General features: G+C 45.2%; 1 protein-coding gene across 1 annotated transcript in view; it reads right to left on the minus strand.

Moving 5' to 3' along the window:
* Positions 1-18,388, minus strand: part of LOC118006334 (A disintegrin and metalloproteinase with thrombospondin motifs 12-like) — a 298,264-nt gene that overhangs the window by 37,058 nt on the left and 242,818 nt on the right. Inside the window, exons 17-18 of the mRNA XM_034998952.1 lie at positions 13,320-13,446; positions 5,633-5,843 (exon numbers count right to left, since the gene is read on the minus strand). Of these exons, the coding sequence (XP_034854843.1) occupies positions 5,633-5,843; positions 13,320-13,446 (338 nt within the window). The remainder of the gene's footprint in view (positions 1-5,632; positions 5,844-13,319; positions 13,447-18,388) is intronic.

Here is an 18,388-nt window from a genome sequence, read left to right on the forward strand (position 1 = left end):
CCACGCTGGAACAGGCAGCACTGGTTTGTCCTCAGCCCCATGCTCCTTCCGATACATCTTCCACCTGCGATTATCTCCTTAGGAGCTGTCAAGCCCTTCAGATGAGATAAACGCAGGGCACAATGCTGCACTCAGAACTCATCCTGATGGGTAGTTTCGGAACTCTCAAAGCCAGCATCTGCTATGATGACTTCGTGCCCTGACCTCATAATTTCGAACTCTGTACCAGGCCAGCAGCTCGTCAGTCTGCTCCTGTCCTCCTGGGGAGTCATCTTGCTCTCACTTGTCATTCCTCCAAGATGAAGGCCTATGGGAGCCGCTGAGAAAGAGGGTTGCTTCTAAATGAGTCAAGCCACCCACCTCAGGTGCACTGTGGGAGAGGGGAGCTCACAAAGGGCTCAGAGCTGCAGTGCTGAGAGTTTTTTCAAAAACACAGTCGGGGCTCGTCACAGAGTTACAGCTAAAGGGCCGAGGAGAGAAATAGCTAGTGCTTTGCCATAAAAACATTTATTGTGTAGTCTCGGGAATTTATAAATGAATGATTGGATCTAATGCTAAAACCAGCTTTGAAAGTAAGCTGAAAAACTTAGGTAGCTCTTATGGGTTGAACTGTGTCCCCCCACAAAAAGATATACTGGAGTCTTAACCCCTGCCCACCCCCTCCCCCTAGACCTCAGAATGGAGACTTATTTGGACATGGCACCTTTACAGAGGTAATCAAGTTAAAATGAGGTCCCCAGGTGGGTCTTAATCCAATATGACCACTGTCCTTATAAAAAGGGGAATTCAGATACAGAGACACACACATAGGGACAATGCCACTGAAGATCAAAGCGGAGATCAGGGTGTTGACAACTACAAGCCAAGGAAGTCAAAGGCCACCAGAAGCTGGAAGGCATGGAACAGACTGTCCCTCACAGCCTCGAGAAGGAACCAACTCTGCCAACACCTTAATCTTGGACTTCTGGCCTCCAGAGCTGTGAGACGATACATTTCTGTTGTTTAAACCACCCCGTTTGCGGTTCTCTGTCATGGCAGCCCTAGCAAACTAATATAGTACCCTAGATAATTTAAAAAGTATATCAGACAGGATGAAGAGAATCAACATGGCCCCTAACTGGTTTTCTGTGAGTGCTTGTGTCAAACGAGGATGCCTGTATGTGTTCTCCAGGAAACCGGGCAAAGCACAGGCTGCTGACATCCGAGGGGCACTGACATGCTGGTGCACACAGACATGCCCTGCCACAGGACGAGGTGGTCCAGCCCCACAGAAGTGCCTTGGACCTCAACTCAGACTGGGGAGTACCACAGGTAAGCGACTCAGAAGTGTCTCCTCGCCCTCCTGCTCCGGCCTCCTTCGGTCTGCAGGCATTTCTGTGAGGCTTCACACAAGAGCTCCCTTTGCTTCTCGTTTAGCCACAGACACGCTGCTGGTGTTCGCTGTGGGCGATTCCGTCTGAGGAGGCAGGAGAGATTGTTTGCGAACATCAGCATCTAGTTTCTCTGGTCACTCGGATGCTCCAACACCCATGTGAACCGCTTTGCACTTGACAGAGTCTCAGTAAGTTGGTTAATTGTTTTGTTCATTTGTCTGTGTGCTTTCATCAGGCACACAAAGGGCTCGGGGGCCGCCCCACGCCCCGTCAAGTATGTTAAAAAAACATCTCTAGTCTCAAGGGAAATATCATAATTTTTTTTTTTCTCTAAAAACCATCTGAAAGGCTTTTTCTTCTTTTGCTTTAGAAGTATTTGGGGGGGGGGAGCAACTTATTTAAGAGGGCTCTGATTTCTCAGCAATCGTTAGGCTTAGTCTGGAATTCCAGCAAAGTGACAAAAGCTGATCTCTAAATTGTTTCCAAACATAATATGATTTTTTATGAATACTACGGGCTGTCAGATTGTTGTATTTTGTAGATGTGTGAGATGCATATGGCAGAGTGTTCCCAGTAAAACTCTGCATTCAAATCCTGGCTCCACTGCTTAAAGGACGAGTCTCTAAACATCTCTATGCCTCAGTTTCTTCACCTGTAAAATGAGGCTAATAAGGCTGTAAGGAGGTATTGTATTAATACCTATAAAAGTGTTTAATAGTAATACCAGTAAGTATCCAGTGGGTACCTGCCATTAATATGTAATTCAATACTGATTTATGATTTTGCTGTGTCCTTTGTTTTTATGGAAACCATCCATTAGCTTTTTCGTTAGGACTCAAACATTTCTGTAGACCCTTGACCCAACCCTCATGCTTACAGTGCTCCATGCAGAAAATGGCCCTGACCTTGGGGCGAGGGTCTAGATGAAAATGCAGAGGGGCACAGATCAATTCTGTCAGGGCATCTGGGTGCCACCAACTGGACAAGGCTTACAAAATCAGGGTAGCATAGAAGATAGACACTGGCCTTCTTGCTTGAGAATGAAGTTACCATTTAGCAAACACTATTTGTGGACACTGCTCAAAGGGCTTTGGTGGATTATCTTCAAGCCTCACATTAACCCTGTCTTTATAAATGAGAAAAGGCTGGTGGGGGCGGCGGGGGGGGGGCGCGGGGCGGTTAACACTAGCTCAAGGCCACACAATTAGGGATTGTCAGAGCTAGAAAACATAGGAAAATTACTCTCCCACTAAATCTATTAGTGTCTAACTGCCAGGAGTAAGAGGGGAATTCATGAACATCAACCTCATGGAGTTATCTTAAACGTTAAATGAAACGAACCCTACAGTGTGAAAAGCACTCAACAAATGATAGATGATGTTATTCCCATCTACTTACTCTGCTAGGAAATGACTGTATCTACAGCTTACTATGTCCCAGGCACTGTTCTAGTAAGAAGTTTGGAACTATTAACTCATTTCATCCTCATAGCGTCTCTTGGGTCTAAGTACTGCTGTTAATCCTGCTTCATGGATGGAGAAAACAAGCCACAGAAAACTAAAAGGAATCACAAAGAGATTAAAGTCACACATCTAATAAGTGGCAGAGCCAGGATTCGAACCCAGGGACCCATACTCCTGAGACCGTGCATGTCCTTCACCACTAGACAAGGCATGTCACTGAAGCGGTATACCTAATAAAAATGGGGGCCACAGAAACTCTGATACTGTGTTTACAACAAATCCAGTCCTCCTTCTTTACCCTTCACACCCAGAAAGTAGATTGGGTGAAAACAGAGCAAGATTCTTGGTGAAATCTGAGATTGGGGGTAGGAGTCAGTGTTCAGGGCATGAGCTTAGAGAGGGAGGGCCTGGTCAGATGGGCAGAAAGGGCCCCCCAGCTCTCGCTAGGTCCTCCTTCAGACCCCTGCTGGGTCAGGGATGAAGGTGCCAGCCTGGCACAACTGAGCCCACCCTTCTCTCGTTGCTTGGGTTGGCAGAGGTGTCTTGGCAGGGAAGGGAAGTCAGCCCAGAGAGGATGACTCAGCAGGAGCCTCATAGTTCTTGGATCTTTTGGCCTAGTTACCTCCTAGCTTCCGACATCCAGGGTGACCCAGACAGCCCAGTACAGACCAAATCCTGAGGTATCTCTGGAGCACTATACCCTGCGTCAATTAATGCCAATCTCAAGACAAGATCCAGACCATAAATACTATGATAGCAAGAATACAGCACTGCATCATCTCTCTTAAAAATGTATCTGGGCCTAGTTAGACTATCAGAGACATTTCCTCATATTCCAGAAAAGTTCATTAGAGGGCTCACATGTACAGACATTAGCAGGACAGCAGAGGGAAGAAAGGGAGATCCACTGGGTGAATATTTCCATGCTGATTTAACTAAAAGCACCTCTCATGACAGCATCCCAGGGCTCAGCCTTTCTGCTCAACTCCATCCAGTGGAAGCCAGAAACTGAATCCCATGTCTGCTCACAATACACTATGCAATGGCCTGTATTTGGGACCACAGACACGAGTACTTGTCACATCGTGCCAACTTTTTGTCCCTTGTTCTCCAGTTAAGGCACATCATTTTGTTCCCCATAAACATGAGCACAGTAAGAACTTCTCAGCCAAATATGTAATTGTAGTCCTTTAAAAAAGCACAAAGAATCTGGCAATTAGTAAATTCTACTCGACAAGAATTATGGACTGCTTTGGATGCAGCCCAAACTAGTAAACAGATGTAATGGACCAGTCACGATACCTTGTCCAGCCTTATTTTGACAACACTGTAATTTATAGCAATCCAGGCTGGTGGTGGCCTAACAGGCCAGGCCGGCCACAGGCTCTCACTGCCCCCTCCCAGGATCAGCCCCGTTGCTGATATGTGCACAGATTCGTAGTATGCTATTAGTTTGCAGGTATGTTTTCTTTGCTGGTATTTTTCTTTCTTTCTCTCTTTATTTCTCTCCGTCTCTGTCTCTCTCTCTACCTTCCTTCCTTTCGGTTTTTGGTCCCATCTCTTCCATTTGATAGGAAGTTCTTACAACACAGGAAACATACTTGCCATTTTCTTTTTATTTTCACCTCAATGCCAAGAAAGCATTCTGCAACAGATTTAGAAGCTAAATAAACCTAAACTGTGACTGTGAGCTAATGAAATAAAGTTCTGGAAATAAGGTTATCAGAGTGCTGTATTCAAATGAGTGTTTTCTGCTTTCAAAGAGCTTCAGAGATGGCACCTTTGCTGATACAAATTTTCAAATTCTTCTTTACGTAATACTTTGGAGTACCTTTATTAGTACAGATGGTACTTACTGCATTCTCCTGAATCAAATATTTTCCATTTGTCTGAAGGTGAGCCCTAAGAGGAGTTCCTACGACATTCTGGTCAGTGATTGCATTATTAACAAAAAGGACAGGGCTTTCCAAGGAAGCTCAGAAGAAGTCAGCATCCACCCATAAAGTCTGGACTGTTAGTTTAAAAAATCATGTAACTTGTAGTCATTCCTGAGGTCACTGAACTGCAGTGTGCCCCCGAGAAGTAGAGCAAGGCCCCTGGAGACTCCAGGACTTTTGGAGAAAAAAGGCTCCGCCCAGTGGACTCCAGGAGCACCAGGCATGACAGGACCAGGTTCCATGGTGACCTAAAGAAAAATGAAGCCTGGGAGCTTTTCGTGACCTCCTAGCCCACTGATTTCTAAGTATACTTAGAGGATCTGATCAGATTAATTTTGGGAAAATGCAACAACACTTATTTGAATTTATGTGGCTAATAACAGTACACGTTCTAAACCTCGGTCAGGTCCGGCCTTGACCCATGCCAAAGAGACAGACGATTCGAGGGGCTTCTTCAAGTGTCAAGTACACTGCCTACCATTCTACTATTACGGCAACACTCGTCCAGTTTTAACTCTCACGGTTTCAGGGAAACAGAAATGTAAGTGTTTAACAACCTAGCTCTTCATTTGCTGCCGATGGTTTAACAACGGGACAGCAAAAAATCCTGACAATGCACCCATTAGCTGTTGAGAGCCTGGGCAAATGGGGTCCAGCTCATCCCTGGCAGGTGTCTGACTCCTGGACGAGTGAGAAGCAAATCCTGTAAGAACAGAAAAGAAGCAAGATCGGATACAAGGCAGGCAGAAATGCAGGAAACAGGCCAGAGGTGATACACACCAGCCATCGTGCAATTTTCTCTCCAGCCACTTTGGGTTGGTTACTGAAGAGGCAGGGGTGGGGAAGTGATGACGCTCACCTCACTCCAGTTGCCTACTGTCCAGTCTGATGGACACAAGATGTCTCTGTTGCAGGAAATGAGGGTCTTGGGCCTCAGCAGGTGCTGGCAGTCTTTAGCCGAGAGAGCCTGCTCATCAGAGCCCATGGTCTGGATGCACAACACCGTCCGCCTCTTCTCTCCGTGGGGCCCACACGTTGCTGAGCATGCTTCCCACTCCCCGGCCCACCACCTGCAGGCGCACACGGACACCAAAAGTATATGGACACATTCAGTTCAGCCACAGGAAAGAGGAACCGGGAGCAGAAGTGCAGGTCGCAGAGCTGGGTGGCCCTTGGAGTTACTCCAGCCCGTTAGAGGAAGACAGGGCCACAGCTGGTTTGTGCAGTCACGGCTCGAGTTCCCCAGAGCACCCGGCTGGAGGGGATGCTACTTAACAGTGTCTCTGAATGAAAAAAAAAAACAACAACGCCCTCTCTCTTTACAGTCAAGAACACTGAGGTCTAGTTTTCTGTTATTACAGCATCACGTCAAGCAAGTTTAAGCCTTACTTTCCTCATCTGTTAAGTGTGTAAGGCAATACTGACTTTATAGGAGTATTGTAGATTAAACAAAATACCAGATTTATATGTAGTGCACCGTACAGAGCCGACACATAATAGAACTTGATCATCTGTAATTATTTGTTGTTATTTTGACGGTTGCTACCGAGTAAAAGAATCTCATAGAATGTAGGTCCCCTGGCTCCTAACTGAATGTTTTTCTTTTCTTCTGTGAAGCAGGTACTGAAACAATTGCTGATTTTCAGTTATTTAGGAGATGGTCAGTCAGAGGCACTGCCTTCATTCTCCCCATCTCCTCCAGTCTACCTACTCCTAGTTTCACAGGTCCCTTTGATAAGAAAGCAGGAGAAAAAGAAGAAACAAAATAATTTCTTACTTCTCAGCTATTCATGACAAGTCAAAGTGTTGACACGGTTTGCTAAATAAATACTCTGGATTCACTGTGGAAAAACAGGGATGCGAGTTCTTTCTCTAGCCCCTTATCGTGGATGACTTACTACAGATTCTAGGAGGTTGACCCTGTGGCTACGTAGAAATAGCTTTTGAAAGTGGCAGGGAGCCCTCTCTGTTTCCCCTTCTCCATCACTGTGTAAATCTTCCCCAGCACGGAAGGGAGAACAAGTGTCTTGATCCAGTGTGGTCTGGGTTCACCATTGTTGGAAAGTACGGCCCACTTCTTTGGCTCTCTGTGCAGTAATAAAATGGAATGCTTCTATTTTTCATGGGAAAATAGTACAGCATGTGAAGTCTTTCGTTCCTGAATTTAAGGAAGACTTCTGTCCTTGAGACAGTATGGACTTTTGAAGAAGACAAAAGTTTGTACTATGATTTATAGTTAGTAAGTATTGGATTTATTGGGGTAAAACTTTTGAGTCTCACACTTTTAATCTCAGGTTAAAAATATATGAAGAAAGCTATTCCTTGATTCTGTTATATTCTTTAATCAGTTACTTTTAAGTTATAAGGATTACTTATTTATTCTTTAGTGTTTAACATCTATAATTATGTAATTAAGATGAGTTATTCATTTATTTATTAAGTAATAATAATAAATAAGTTTACTCCCTTATTCCTTAGTGTTTATCATCTGGCTATCTTGTGTGGATAAAGAGCTAATACTGGAACCACATGATGTGAAACCAAAGGAACGCCCACTTTGGTAATTATGAATCTAGTTACTTCACCCTACTTCTGACATGTCTGGCGGAAGCCAGGAATGTTACCGAATATATAAAATGTCATTCTGGAAGGCCTTTAATAACCTGAGTGGACAAAAAAATATATAATTTTTCAAATTACTTGCTACCAGGCTTTCAGCTGTGTCCCCACAAAGTGATAATGAACCTCCCTATATTTTCTCTTTCTGGGATCTCCCCCACAGTCCCTTGGGGACATTTTGCATCTGTTTGTCACTAGTTTAAAGTGAAAACAGCACCTCCCTTTCTTTAATATTTCCCAGCAAAGGTCTTCCAGGCTCAGGGCTCAGGAACTACCGTCAAGTTGTTTTCTCTCGTCCATTTCACTTTTTGATGTCTGCCATAATGCCAGATTTCCAGGAGATGTATAATAGAATATTGTTTTTCTATTTATAGGAAATCTCCTATAAATGTGACAGAAGGCTGTTGAAATGCCCTGAGGGATTGGTGAGAAGGGCAATGTAATGCAAAGAACTCAGCAGGACAAAAACCCAGCCCACTTATTCACCCCAACAAGACAACCTCCCTGGCTTAATCAGCACAGAATTAACAACAACCTTCCCTGATTTGTTCTGGTTTTGCTATTGATCTTCATCTTACCAGAATGCTGATGACACTCACCACACATCATGTACTGTTTCTTACTGTTTTTTAGACCCCCTACAGCAGTCAATCTCACCACCCCAGTTACAATGTAAAAGTCCTATGGGCGGGGGGGGGGGAGGCGCCTGGGTGGTTCAGTTGGTTAAGCAGCTGATTTTGGCTCAGATCATGATCTTGGGATCCTGGGATGGAGCCCCAGGTCTGGCTCCCTGCTCAGCAGGGAGTCTGCTTCTCCCTCTCCCATGGCCTGCTCCCCACCGCCGCCCTTTCCCCCCTCCCTCCTCCCCCCCTCAGCTCATACTCTCTCTCTGTTTCTCTCTCAAATAAGTAAATAAAATCTTTTTAAAAAAAGTCCTATGGACTGGGGCTCTAGCAAAGATTCTCACTATAACAACAGAGTGGGAGGCTTTAAGAAGCAAAAAATTCTACCAATGACAATGATTCAAAAAGATCTGTTTGATTGCTATGCTTCCCTCTTCTTAAGTATAATTATCAAATTATTTGGAGGGAATTGCAGCAAATTATGTTTCCAAGGTAAGAGCAGAAGCTGGGGAACGGAATGGGCTGTCTTGCTCCCCTGAAGTGCAACGATGTGCAAAGACAGAGACCGCAGCTGCAAAACCGACGCTCAGCTCACGGAAAACACCTGGGCGCCGGAAGGCACACCTGTGCTGGCCAGGACTGCCCAGCGGCCGCCGGGTGCCCAGCGCCCGCCTGCGGCCACAGCACCTCCTTTCTCACTGCCACCGGGGCTTCGGTACTGATGGTGGGAGAGGAGGCTGCGTCCCTGGTCCATTTCAGAAGTTTGCTCTGAATCAACAAGCTGCATCCATGCGCTCAGTTTAAGAAGCCTTCCAGGGGGAAAAGGTATCACTTGCCTTGTTCTAACAATGCCGCTTTTAGAACGAAGACATAAAGACATGTCAACTAACTACAAAGCCCCAAGGAGGGCAACGACCATGGGGACAGTGGCCAGGAGGCAGGGCTTTGAGTAAGGGGTCCCCACGGCTGGCTGCTGGTCTCGCCCTGACAACAGCTTGCCTTGCCCATGAATATGCATCTGGTAGCCTGCCTGGTTGCGAGATTCCTTGGGAAGTGACCTATTTGTGCTATTCCAAAAAATTCTTCGAACAATGAATCATGGAATGCTACATCAAAAACTAATGATGTAATGTATGGTGATTAACATAACATAATAAAAAAAAATTCTTTGCCACACATTCCAAGAAGCCCCAGTCCCAGGGTTTTCCAAGCTCTGGAGCGTCTATCACTGGGCTGGGGGATCTCTCCTCTTCGCTTGCGTTAAGCTGCCGCCATTAATTTCCTGTGGTTGCTGCCACAAATTACCACAAATTTGGTGTCTTCAAACAACAAAAATCTGGCTTCTTACAGTTCTAGAAGCCAAATCTTGTTTATTATAGTCCTAAAGTCAGTGTTACTGGGATGAAATCAAGGTGCTAGCAGGGCTGCGTTCCCCTAGAGGCACTACAGAAGATCTGTTCTTTGTCTCTTTCAGTTTGTGGATGCTGCCTGCATCCCTCGGCTTGGGGACCATCCCCCCAGTCTTTAAGGCTGGTGTCTTCAAATCTGTCCGTTCTGTCTTCATACCACCGTGTGTGTGTGTGTGTTTGTATGTGTGTGAAATTTCCCTTTGCCTCTCTCTTATAAGGACCCTTGCAATGACATTTGGGGCCCAAGTGGATAATTGCTGATAATATCCCCATTTCAAGATGCTTTAATTTAATAACATCTGCAAAGACCCTTCTTCCAAATGAGGTAACATTTGCAGGCTGCAGGGATCCGGGTGGAGATGTCCTTCCAACCTGTCCCATGACTTCACCGAGGGTCAGCTTCAAGTCCACAGAGCTCAGCTGGTATCTTGTAAGAATTCCTTTATCAAGGCTCCACTTCTGTGTCCATGGGCTTCCCCCTCAGCTCAGCCTTTCCCCAAGAGTCCTTCAGCCTCTGGACTCTTGCCCCAACATCCTTCTCCCTCTCACACCAGTAATACCTTACAGTAAAGGCACCTCCAACTAGAAATTTTGATAGTTGGAGTGTGGACTCACGTAAGATAACCACCCTTATGGAAGCTGAATTCTGAAAAGAGTGAGGCCAAGTTTTCAGCCACAGGTAAATAAGAAAATGTCAGCAACAGATTGATGTCTGTTCTAAAGCCAGAGCTGATACCAGAATCTTCTTTGACTGTGTTGCTTTTATATACCTAGCCCATGTCCCCAGAGCTCTATCTTGGCCTCAGCAGGTGAGTGTCTGCATCAAGAACCTTCAGAGCCCACCTCCACACCTAGCACAGTGCTTGCTTTGCTTTGGACACAGCCTGGATGGGGGAGAGGTACGTGCCTGTCTTTGGGGGTATGTAATGGAGGCCACAGACTTATAGCTAGACAGCCCTGGGTTTGAACCTCTGCTAGTTGTATGATACTGAGTGAGGTAAGGAAAATTTCTTCCTCTATAAAACTTACATAATAATAGTTATTTTTCTGAGTAGTTGAGAACAATAAAGAGAAGATATAAGGTATCTCTAAAACATCATCAGACATGAAGGAGGTGCTTAAAAACCCCACTGTTTTCAGGGTGCCTGGGTGGCTCAGTTGGTTACCAATCTGACTCTGGATTTCAGCTCAGGTCATTATCTCAAGGTCATGAGATTGAGCCCTGCATCAGGCTCTAGGCTGGGCAAGGAGCCTGCTTAAGATTCTCTCTATCCTTCTCCCTCTGTCCAGCCCCCCTACTGCTCTCTCTTAAAAAAAAAAAACAAAACTAAAACCCACTGTTTTCTTCTTCTCTACTTTCACATTACTTCTGTTTCAACAAATGTGTGGGTTTTGCACACCAAGCAATTCTGACCCTTACTATCTGGGGTTAGCACAGACCGGGCAGGTTAAGGGCTCAGCCCCACGACACTGCCCCCACCCCTGCTCTTCACATCCAGGCGGTCATCCGTGCTGCTCCCCAGCTGACTATGAATCAGGGGTTCCCACAACCCCTGCCAAGGGTTTGATAATTTGCTAGAGGGGCTCACAGAACTCAAGAAAACATTTTACTTACTAGATGACTGGTTTATTATAAAAGGATACAACTCAGGAACAGCCAGGTGGAAGAGGTGCACAGGGCAGGGTCCAGGGGAAATGTGGCAGAGCTTCTGTACCCTCTGCACAGCGCCCCCCAGCACCTGCATGTGTCAGGGGCAGAGACCGAATATACTGCGTTTTTGGTATCACACCACCTCAGCGCTCAATAAACGGTAACTGTTGTGTGGCTATAATCACCACTGTGTCTCTCGTGGGAAGTAACAGAAGCTTAATAAATATTTGCTGGCAAGAGTCAGGCCGAGGGAGACTATGTAATACAAGGAAAATGAGAACCTGAACGCCAGGGACAAAATTAGAGCCAGGAAATAAACAGCTGTGGTTTTGAGAGGGTATCAGCCCATCAGAGCAAGTGTCTTTGAAAAGCGAGGCGAGAACCCCAGGCGTGAGCGTCCCAGGAGCGCAACAGGAATTTACTGGTAGAAGGTCAATAACCTGGAGGGAGACGGAGTGTGAGGAAGCACACGAGCCCCGCAGAGCCACGGGCTAGCGATGAGCCCCAAGAAACGTGCCTCCTTTCTGGCTCCCTCTTCCCGGAGGAGAAATGATAGAAAGTGCAGCTACAGACAAAGCCCAGGGAAGGTGACCATGGTGAGTTGAGGCAGGGCGGGTCCTGCTCCCCCCTCACAGCCCCCTCCTTCCCCGTCAGGAACCACAGAGCTGGACTGAGAATAAATCTTCTGGCTCCAGCTGCTGGGTCCCACCTGTCTGCCCCCACCAGAGACCAACATTGCCTGCCTTGTCTGGACTCTTCTTTTTACCCAGTTCTTCTGGATTTATCACATTCTTCTGGCTCTTATTTAGAGTTCAGTTAGTCACTTGTTTATTTATTTTAATTAATTTTTTTTTTTTTTAGAGAGAGAGCATGCATGAGAGTGGGGCAGGGGTGGGGGAGAGGAAGACAGAGAATCTCAAGCAGGCTCCACGCCCAGCTCGGAGCCCAACCCAGGGCTTCATCTCACAACCCTGAGATCATGACCTGAGCCGAAATCAAGAGTTGGACGCTTAACCGAATGAGTCACCCAGGCGCCCCACTTGTTTGATTTAGAATACCAATGAGTCCCCTCCTGTTTAACTAAACTCCTTTTAGTGTGTCTTCTTAGGATTGGAATGAATGCCTGATGGAATCTGCAACCTAAGTGCAGCCCTACTTGAGGTCACTAGAGAATGAAGACTCTCTCCAGAATTAATTCTTTCTCCCTTCCCTTCCTTCCTTCTCTCTCTCCCTCCCCTCTCTCTGCCTCTCTCCCTCCTCCTCCTCCTCCTTCTTCTTGTTTGTTTGTTTTTTTTCTCTCTCTCTTTTACCTAAGCCCCTAATAACATTCCAGCCACCTTGTCGGATTCCAGTATCTAGAACCAATATGGTGAGCTGCAAGCAAATAGCTCTCTAACGCTGGTTCTCAACCAAGGGTGCTTTTGCCCTCTACAAGACACTTGCAATGTCTGAAGATATTTTTGGTTGTGACAACCCAGAGGAAAGGGGGGAAGTTGCTACTAACATCTAAGCGGATACAGGCCAGGGGTGCCGCGAAACATCCTACCACGCTACAGCACAGCCCCACAACTGAGTTACCCTCTCGAATGTCAACGGCGCTGACACTGGGGAAGCCGGCTCTGGATGGCCACGCTTGCAGGCTGCCTTACGTGCGATGGGCATGTGGTCTGAAGGGGGACGCCACCACTGACCGGCACAGTGCTCTCAGAAAAGCTGCACCCGTTAGCTCAAAAACGATGGAGGGATCCATACAGCACTCTCTTCAACACACCCTGAGACTTAGGCTTACCAAACAGACAAACACAGAACACACTGGCTTTGTAAGAAATACTGCTCTGTGGAGAGAAGATGTCCTCACTCACAGCTTTCGGCGGCATCCTACAGCACAGCCTCAGGAACCTGTAAGTTTCCCCGTACTTATTCTAATAGAATAACAAAGCCTCACAAGTCTCCTTTATCACTGAGCATTAGATTACTATTAAATCAGACATCATGCTTTTTTTTTTTTTTTTTTTAAGAGAGAGAGGGAAAGCGCTTGCAGGGCAGAGGGAGAGGGAGAGAGTCTTAAGCAGTTTCCATGCCCACTTCGGAGCCCAACTAGGGGCTCGATCTCACGACCCTGCGATCATGACCTGAGCCAGCCACTCTCAGAGCCAGGCACTCAACTGACTGAGCCACCCAGGCACCCCAATCACACATCTTTCTAAGCAGACACATAGAGCTCCAATTCTTATCAGTGCTTACCTGGGCGGACAATCCTTTTCGTGGCACTTCTTCTGTTTCCCATTGGGCTGTGTTTCTGGGTCACAAAAAGTAGCTTTCACCATCCCGTGGCCCTTCTTCACGCAATGGGCAGTCTGGCGGCGAATACCTGGGGGTCGGGCAGAAGGGTTCACACATATTAAATCCTGAGCCCACATGCTTAGTGTCAGGGGAGGCCTCTGGCCATGTCAAGTGATCGTGCTTACGGCTGATGGGAAAGTTGTCCGTAGGGTGTCTGGTTTCTAAAGTGTGGATGAGGAATGGGGTCTCTAAGCCACCCATGCTGAGGCTGCCAGTGGGTGGAAGAGATCGTGCTTGAGAAGGACTACCGATAATACAGGTGGATTAATACATAATCTAACATATAGATTCTAATCTAGCTGTGGAGACAAGATGAACACATATACGCCAAATAAAAACAAAGTGAGATTTTAAATAATGAAAGCAGATATTATCACCAGGTGTTATAATACAATTGCTACAGTTTAATAAAGGAACAGAAAAGGTAAGGAGCTTTATATTAGGAAACTCTGAAAGACAGAAATAAAATTCAAAAGAATGTTATAAAGTTTGAGAGGCTATGTTTCCAAACTAGAGGGTTTGATAGCAGGGACTGATAATATCATTGCCCCCTGAGACCAGGTCGGTAATGTGAGTAAGAGGAGCACGGGGGCGGAGGGGGCGGGGCGGGGTGGCAGGTTCCACACGCAAACCAAGCGCATCTGTAAGCTGGGTTTAACTTTGGAAAAATAATAATAGCGAACACACCCAGTGCTTGCCTTGTCCCAGGCACTGTTCAAAACTGTATGTGTATACAAATAGACAAATATATATAGACATACATAAAGATATAAAAATGTGTGTTACTTATTATCTATTTTGATATATAATAACCCAAACCTCACAACAATCCAATGAGGTCAACATTGCCATTATTCGCTATGTGCAAGATGAAGAAATGAGGGCACAGTGAAGCCACAAAGGTTGAGAGAGGAAAGGGACCACAGTTCTGCTAAGTAAGACATCGTTAGCAAGAGAGGTTAGAGGAGCGACCAGAATGTCACTGATGGAGAAGCACACGGATAGTGAGAAGAGAGTCATCATGCATCTTGAGAGGGTAATGCTTCAATGTTTGATGTGAAACACTAGGGGAGAAGACCGAAGACTGGAAACCCTCCCCCCGGGGGGGAGTCAGAGCAATCAGCTTGCACAAATCTTGGCGCCCTGAACTCTCAGGGCATCCAGGCCTTGAGTGGGCTCACTGGTGTACAGAATTCCCAAATTGGAAAGGCCACAAGGAACCCACAAAGCTGGTCACCGCCTCACTTCGGCACATGGAGGGGTTTCCCCACAGGCACGCAGCTGCAGGACCTGACCTGGAACCCGCTGTCCTGTTCGCCATCTCACATCACCTCCCATGAGTTGTTCCAGCCCAATCTCCTAGGCTGACTTTCATACTCAGATGCCAGAGATCACATCTCATCACTTAAAAATGTCAGAGGGAGTTGTCATAGAGTCAGCGAATCCTTTAAAATGAATCAACGATACTTCTTTTCAATTTTTTTTTTGTTTTTTAAAAAAGATTTTCTTATTTATTTATTTGTCAGAGAGAGAGAGACAAAGAGCTCAAGCAGGGGAGTGGCAGGCAGAGGGAGAAGCAGGCTCCCCGCTGAGCAAGGAGCCTGACACGGGGCGTGATCCCAGAACCTGGGGATCATGACCTAAGCCGAAGGCAGATGCTCAAACGACCGAGCCACCCAGGCATCCCTGAATCAATATTTTATTGTTAAATAAAACAGCATTTTCTTCTTTTGGAGAGACAGGCAACCTTTCAACCACTCAGGCTTTCTCAACTGGTAAGACTGTGTTATTCTTCTTTCATCATATAAATAAAACACTGTCAATAGCTGGAAGCAACGTTATAAAAGGAACTCCCATGGCACAAGGAAGGAGTCCTTGGATAGACACAAGCACCTGTAGAGATGTCTTAGACAATGTCAGTGGAATACAGGCTGAGGTGGTTGAAGCCAGAAACACTGGCGTGTACCTGCCGTGGTAGAACAAAAAAACAGAAAAGCTTAGGTACTTAGAAATTTCATGAAAACTTCGAGTAGTTTGGCAAATTCTTAATGTCAAAACCTAAAATGAAAACGTCAGGTGACTCTCAGAGGTTGGAAATATCCCCCCCAAAAGGCTTGTTTCTGCGTATGAATAGCAAAGATAAGTGTCCTTGCTCAATGCTCCTGACTCCAGAAGTAGCAGAAGGGCACAAAATATTACACAAAATCCCTGTTGCAAAGTTAACAGTATTGCACGGGTCAATGTGCTGGATCAGCAGCGAGCTGAACAGATGGAGTCGGCCAGGCAGATACCGTTGAGTGCATAGGGCAAAATTAATAACGATGTGTCAGTTTCTCTACTGGAATTAATGGTGTTTATCACTATATATTACTTGTAATTTATCTGACAAATACTCTCTATTTATGTGTATGATAAACTATATAAACTTCATTCCACAGCATATGCTTAAATCCATCTCAGTAAATGTTTCTATTATTTTTATGAAGTCTTAAATATTAAAAAAATCTTCCAGATATTGTTAGAGATCAGTATCTTCACTTGGTTGACCCTACCTGACAATTATAGTGGATGAAGCCAGATGGATTAGTACTGAGATTAACGCAATTTTAAAATAGTCAAAGAAGTATCTGACTCTGATTTTCCAAAGAAGTGAATTGTCTTCTCAACATCGGTATATGATCACACATCAGGGTCAGATTCGAATGTGTGTCCCTATTTGTGATGCTCATGCTTTTTTTTTTTTTTTTTAAAGATTTTATTTATTTATTTGGCAGAGAGAGAGTGAGAGAGCACAAGCAGGGGGAGCAGCAGAGGGAGAGGGAGAAGCTGACTCCCCACGGAGCAGGGAGCCCGATGCCTGGCTCGATCCCAGGACCCCAGGATCATGATTTGAGCAGGCAGACACTTAACTGACTGAGCCCCCCAAGTGCCCCGTGATTCTCATGCTTTATCAAGGATATGTGCACTTATGTCAAATGTATGTCAAACCTTTGTCAAACGGTTATTCTGAGCTTTCATAATATTGAGGAAAGGTGTTCATTACAGCATTACAAAAATGTTTATAACTGCAAAATAGTGGAATGTATAAATAATTGTATATTTGCACAATGGAATAGTACACAGCCCTTTAGTGAATGTACTAGAGCTACTTTCATTAGTGTGGATTTATTTCAAAAGCATAATACTGAGTAAAACCAGCAAGACAACAAATGATACATAGAGTATGATACTATTTACAGAAAGCTTAAATGCCTGAGAAACAAGATTTTTTAATGTATATGGCTATTCACATGTATAATAAAAGTATTTAACAACATGCATGAAAATAATAAATACTGGTTTCATGACCCTAGTTAGCTCTGGGGAAAAAGGAAAGGGAGTGGAGTCAGAGAAGAGCTCTTCAAGTATATCTGTGCAATTTTTTTTCTTTAAACATGAAGATTGAAATAAGCATGAGTAATAGTAAGATCTGAGAAAGCTGAGTGGCCGGTATGCAAGAGTTTGTTGTTACATTCTCCATTTTCCTTGGACATTCGGAACGCTTCCCAGTGACAAAGTGTAAGGCTAAAATAATACAGTAACAGTAAAAACAAAAACAAAACAAAGTGGTTGCTACTACCTGTTTGTAACTCTTTTACTATGGGAATCAATTTGGTAATAAGTTTCTTAATATTACCATCATATTTACACTCTTTGAACCTAGAAATTCCAACTACAAATTACACTAATGAAATCATTCTTTATATGGAATTGGTTAAAGACATTTTGCTTTGTCTTGCCAGGGAAATAAAACGCATCCGTAAAAATGATAGCTGTGAAGATTGAGTAGCACTTGGAAAGTTAACCACGTTACCACATTAAGTGAAGGCTTGTATGTACATAAATACATCCATGTGCACACAACTAGATACGTCTAAGACTCGGAAAAGGATACTGAAAGGCAACAAAGTACAAAAATGCATATGCAGGGGGATGACTTTTTCTCTTTTTAATTTTCCAGTAAGGTATTTAACTTACTTTTAAAATATAGGAAGTTTTTGCTCAAAGAAAATAAAACGACATCATTGACTTATTCAGTGTTTTGGGCAGTGTCCCATCTTTATATTTAGCCACGTGAGTCCTAGGGGAATATTAGCATCTCACCCTCTGTGTCTGACAGAGGAAAGTAGAAATGCTGTCTTTCTCCTCCGTCAGAGGAAGGGCTCACTGTCATTCAAACAGGCAGTGGGACTGCGACTGGGGTGAGCACGTGGCCACTGTGGCAGCTCGCTGATAGTTCCTGTTAAGGTTGAACAACCAGGATGACATTTGCCCAAGCAGGCTGAGGATCAGGCTGTTATCAACACCAAATGCCTCCTTCACATTTGGTCAGGCCATTTCATTTCCTAGCCAGGAAAAGCCTGCACAAATCAGCCATTTATCTTGTATTCCTAGGCTCTGAAATATAGCATGTGTAATGCAAACAATTCATCCCATGCTGGAACAGAAAAGGGAGGGGTTCTCCTATTTTGTGGAGGGACCCCTGCCCATCTGGACTGGCTGAGTTTTCCCTCCTTGGGGTCCAGGGACAGATGATTTAAGCTTGCAGCTACACCTGTACTTCGCTGAAAGAAGAAAAATGGGGATGAGAACTGGAAAAAGTATTGGTGACCACAGTCCCCACGACCTCATTTTCCTCGCAACCGCTCCTCAGGGAAATAGTTTTCACGAACTGATTTTCTGCTTAAATTGCTGGAGCTCCTCGGCCAGCCCAGGCCTCCGGGCAGTGGGGCAGGGCATCTGGAAATGCTACAGCCGCAGCCGTGGGCTGCCACAGCCGTGGACAACCACCACCGACACAGCCCCATCACCAGTTGCTGCCACACAACCCACCTTGGACCCTAACGGATCTCCAGAGGCTTAGGATTTCTAAACATCACACATTCTGAAATGAACATGATCCCCAGGATTTCTAAAAGCTAACCCTTCTT

Source organism: Mirounga leonina, unplaced genomic scaffold (genome assembly GCF_011800145.1).
Source record: "Mirounga leonina isolate KUSES-001 unplaced genomic scaffold, KU_Mleo_1.0 Mir_96, whole genome shotgun sequence".
In the NCBI taxonomy this organism is placed as follows: domain Eukaryota; kingdom Metazoa; phylum Chordata; class Mammalia; order Carnivora; family Phocidae; genus Mirounga; species Mirounga leonina.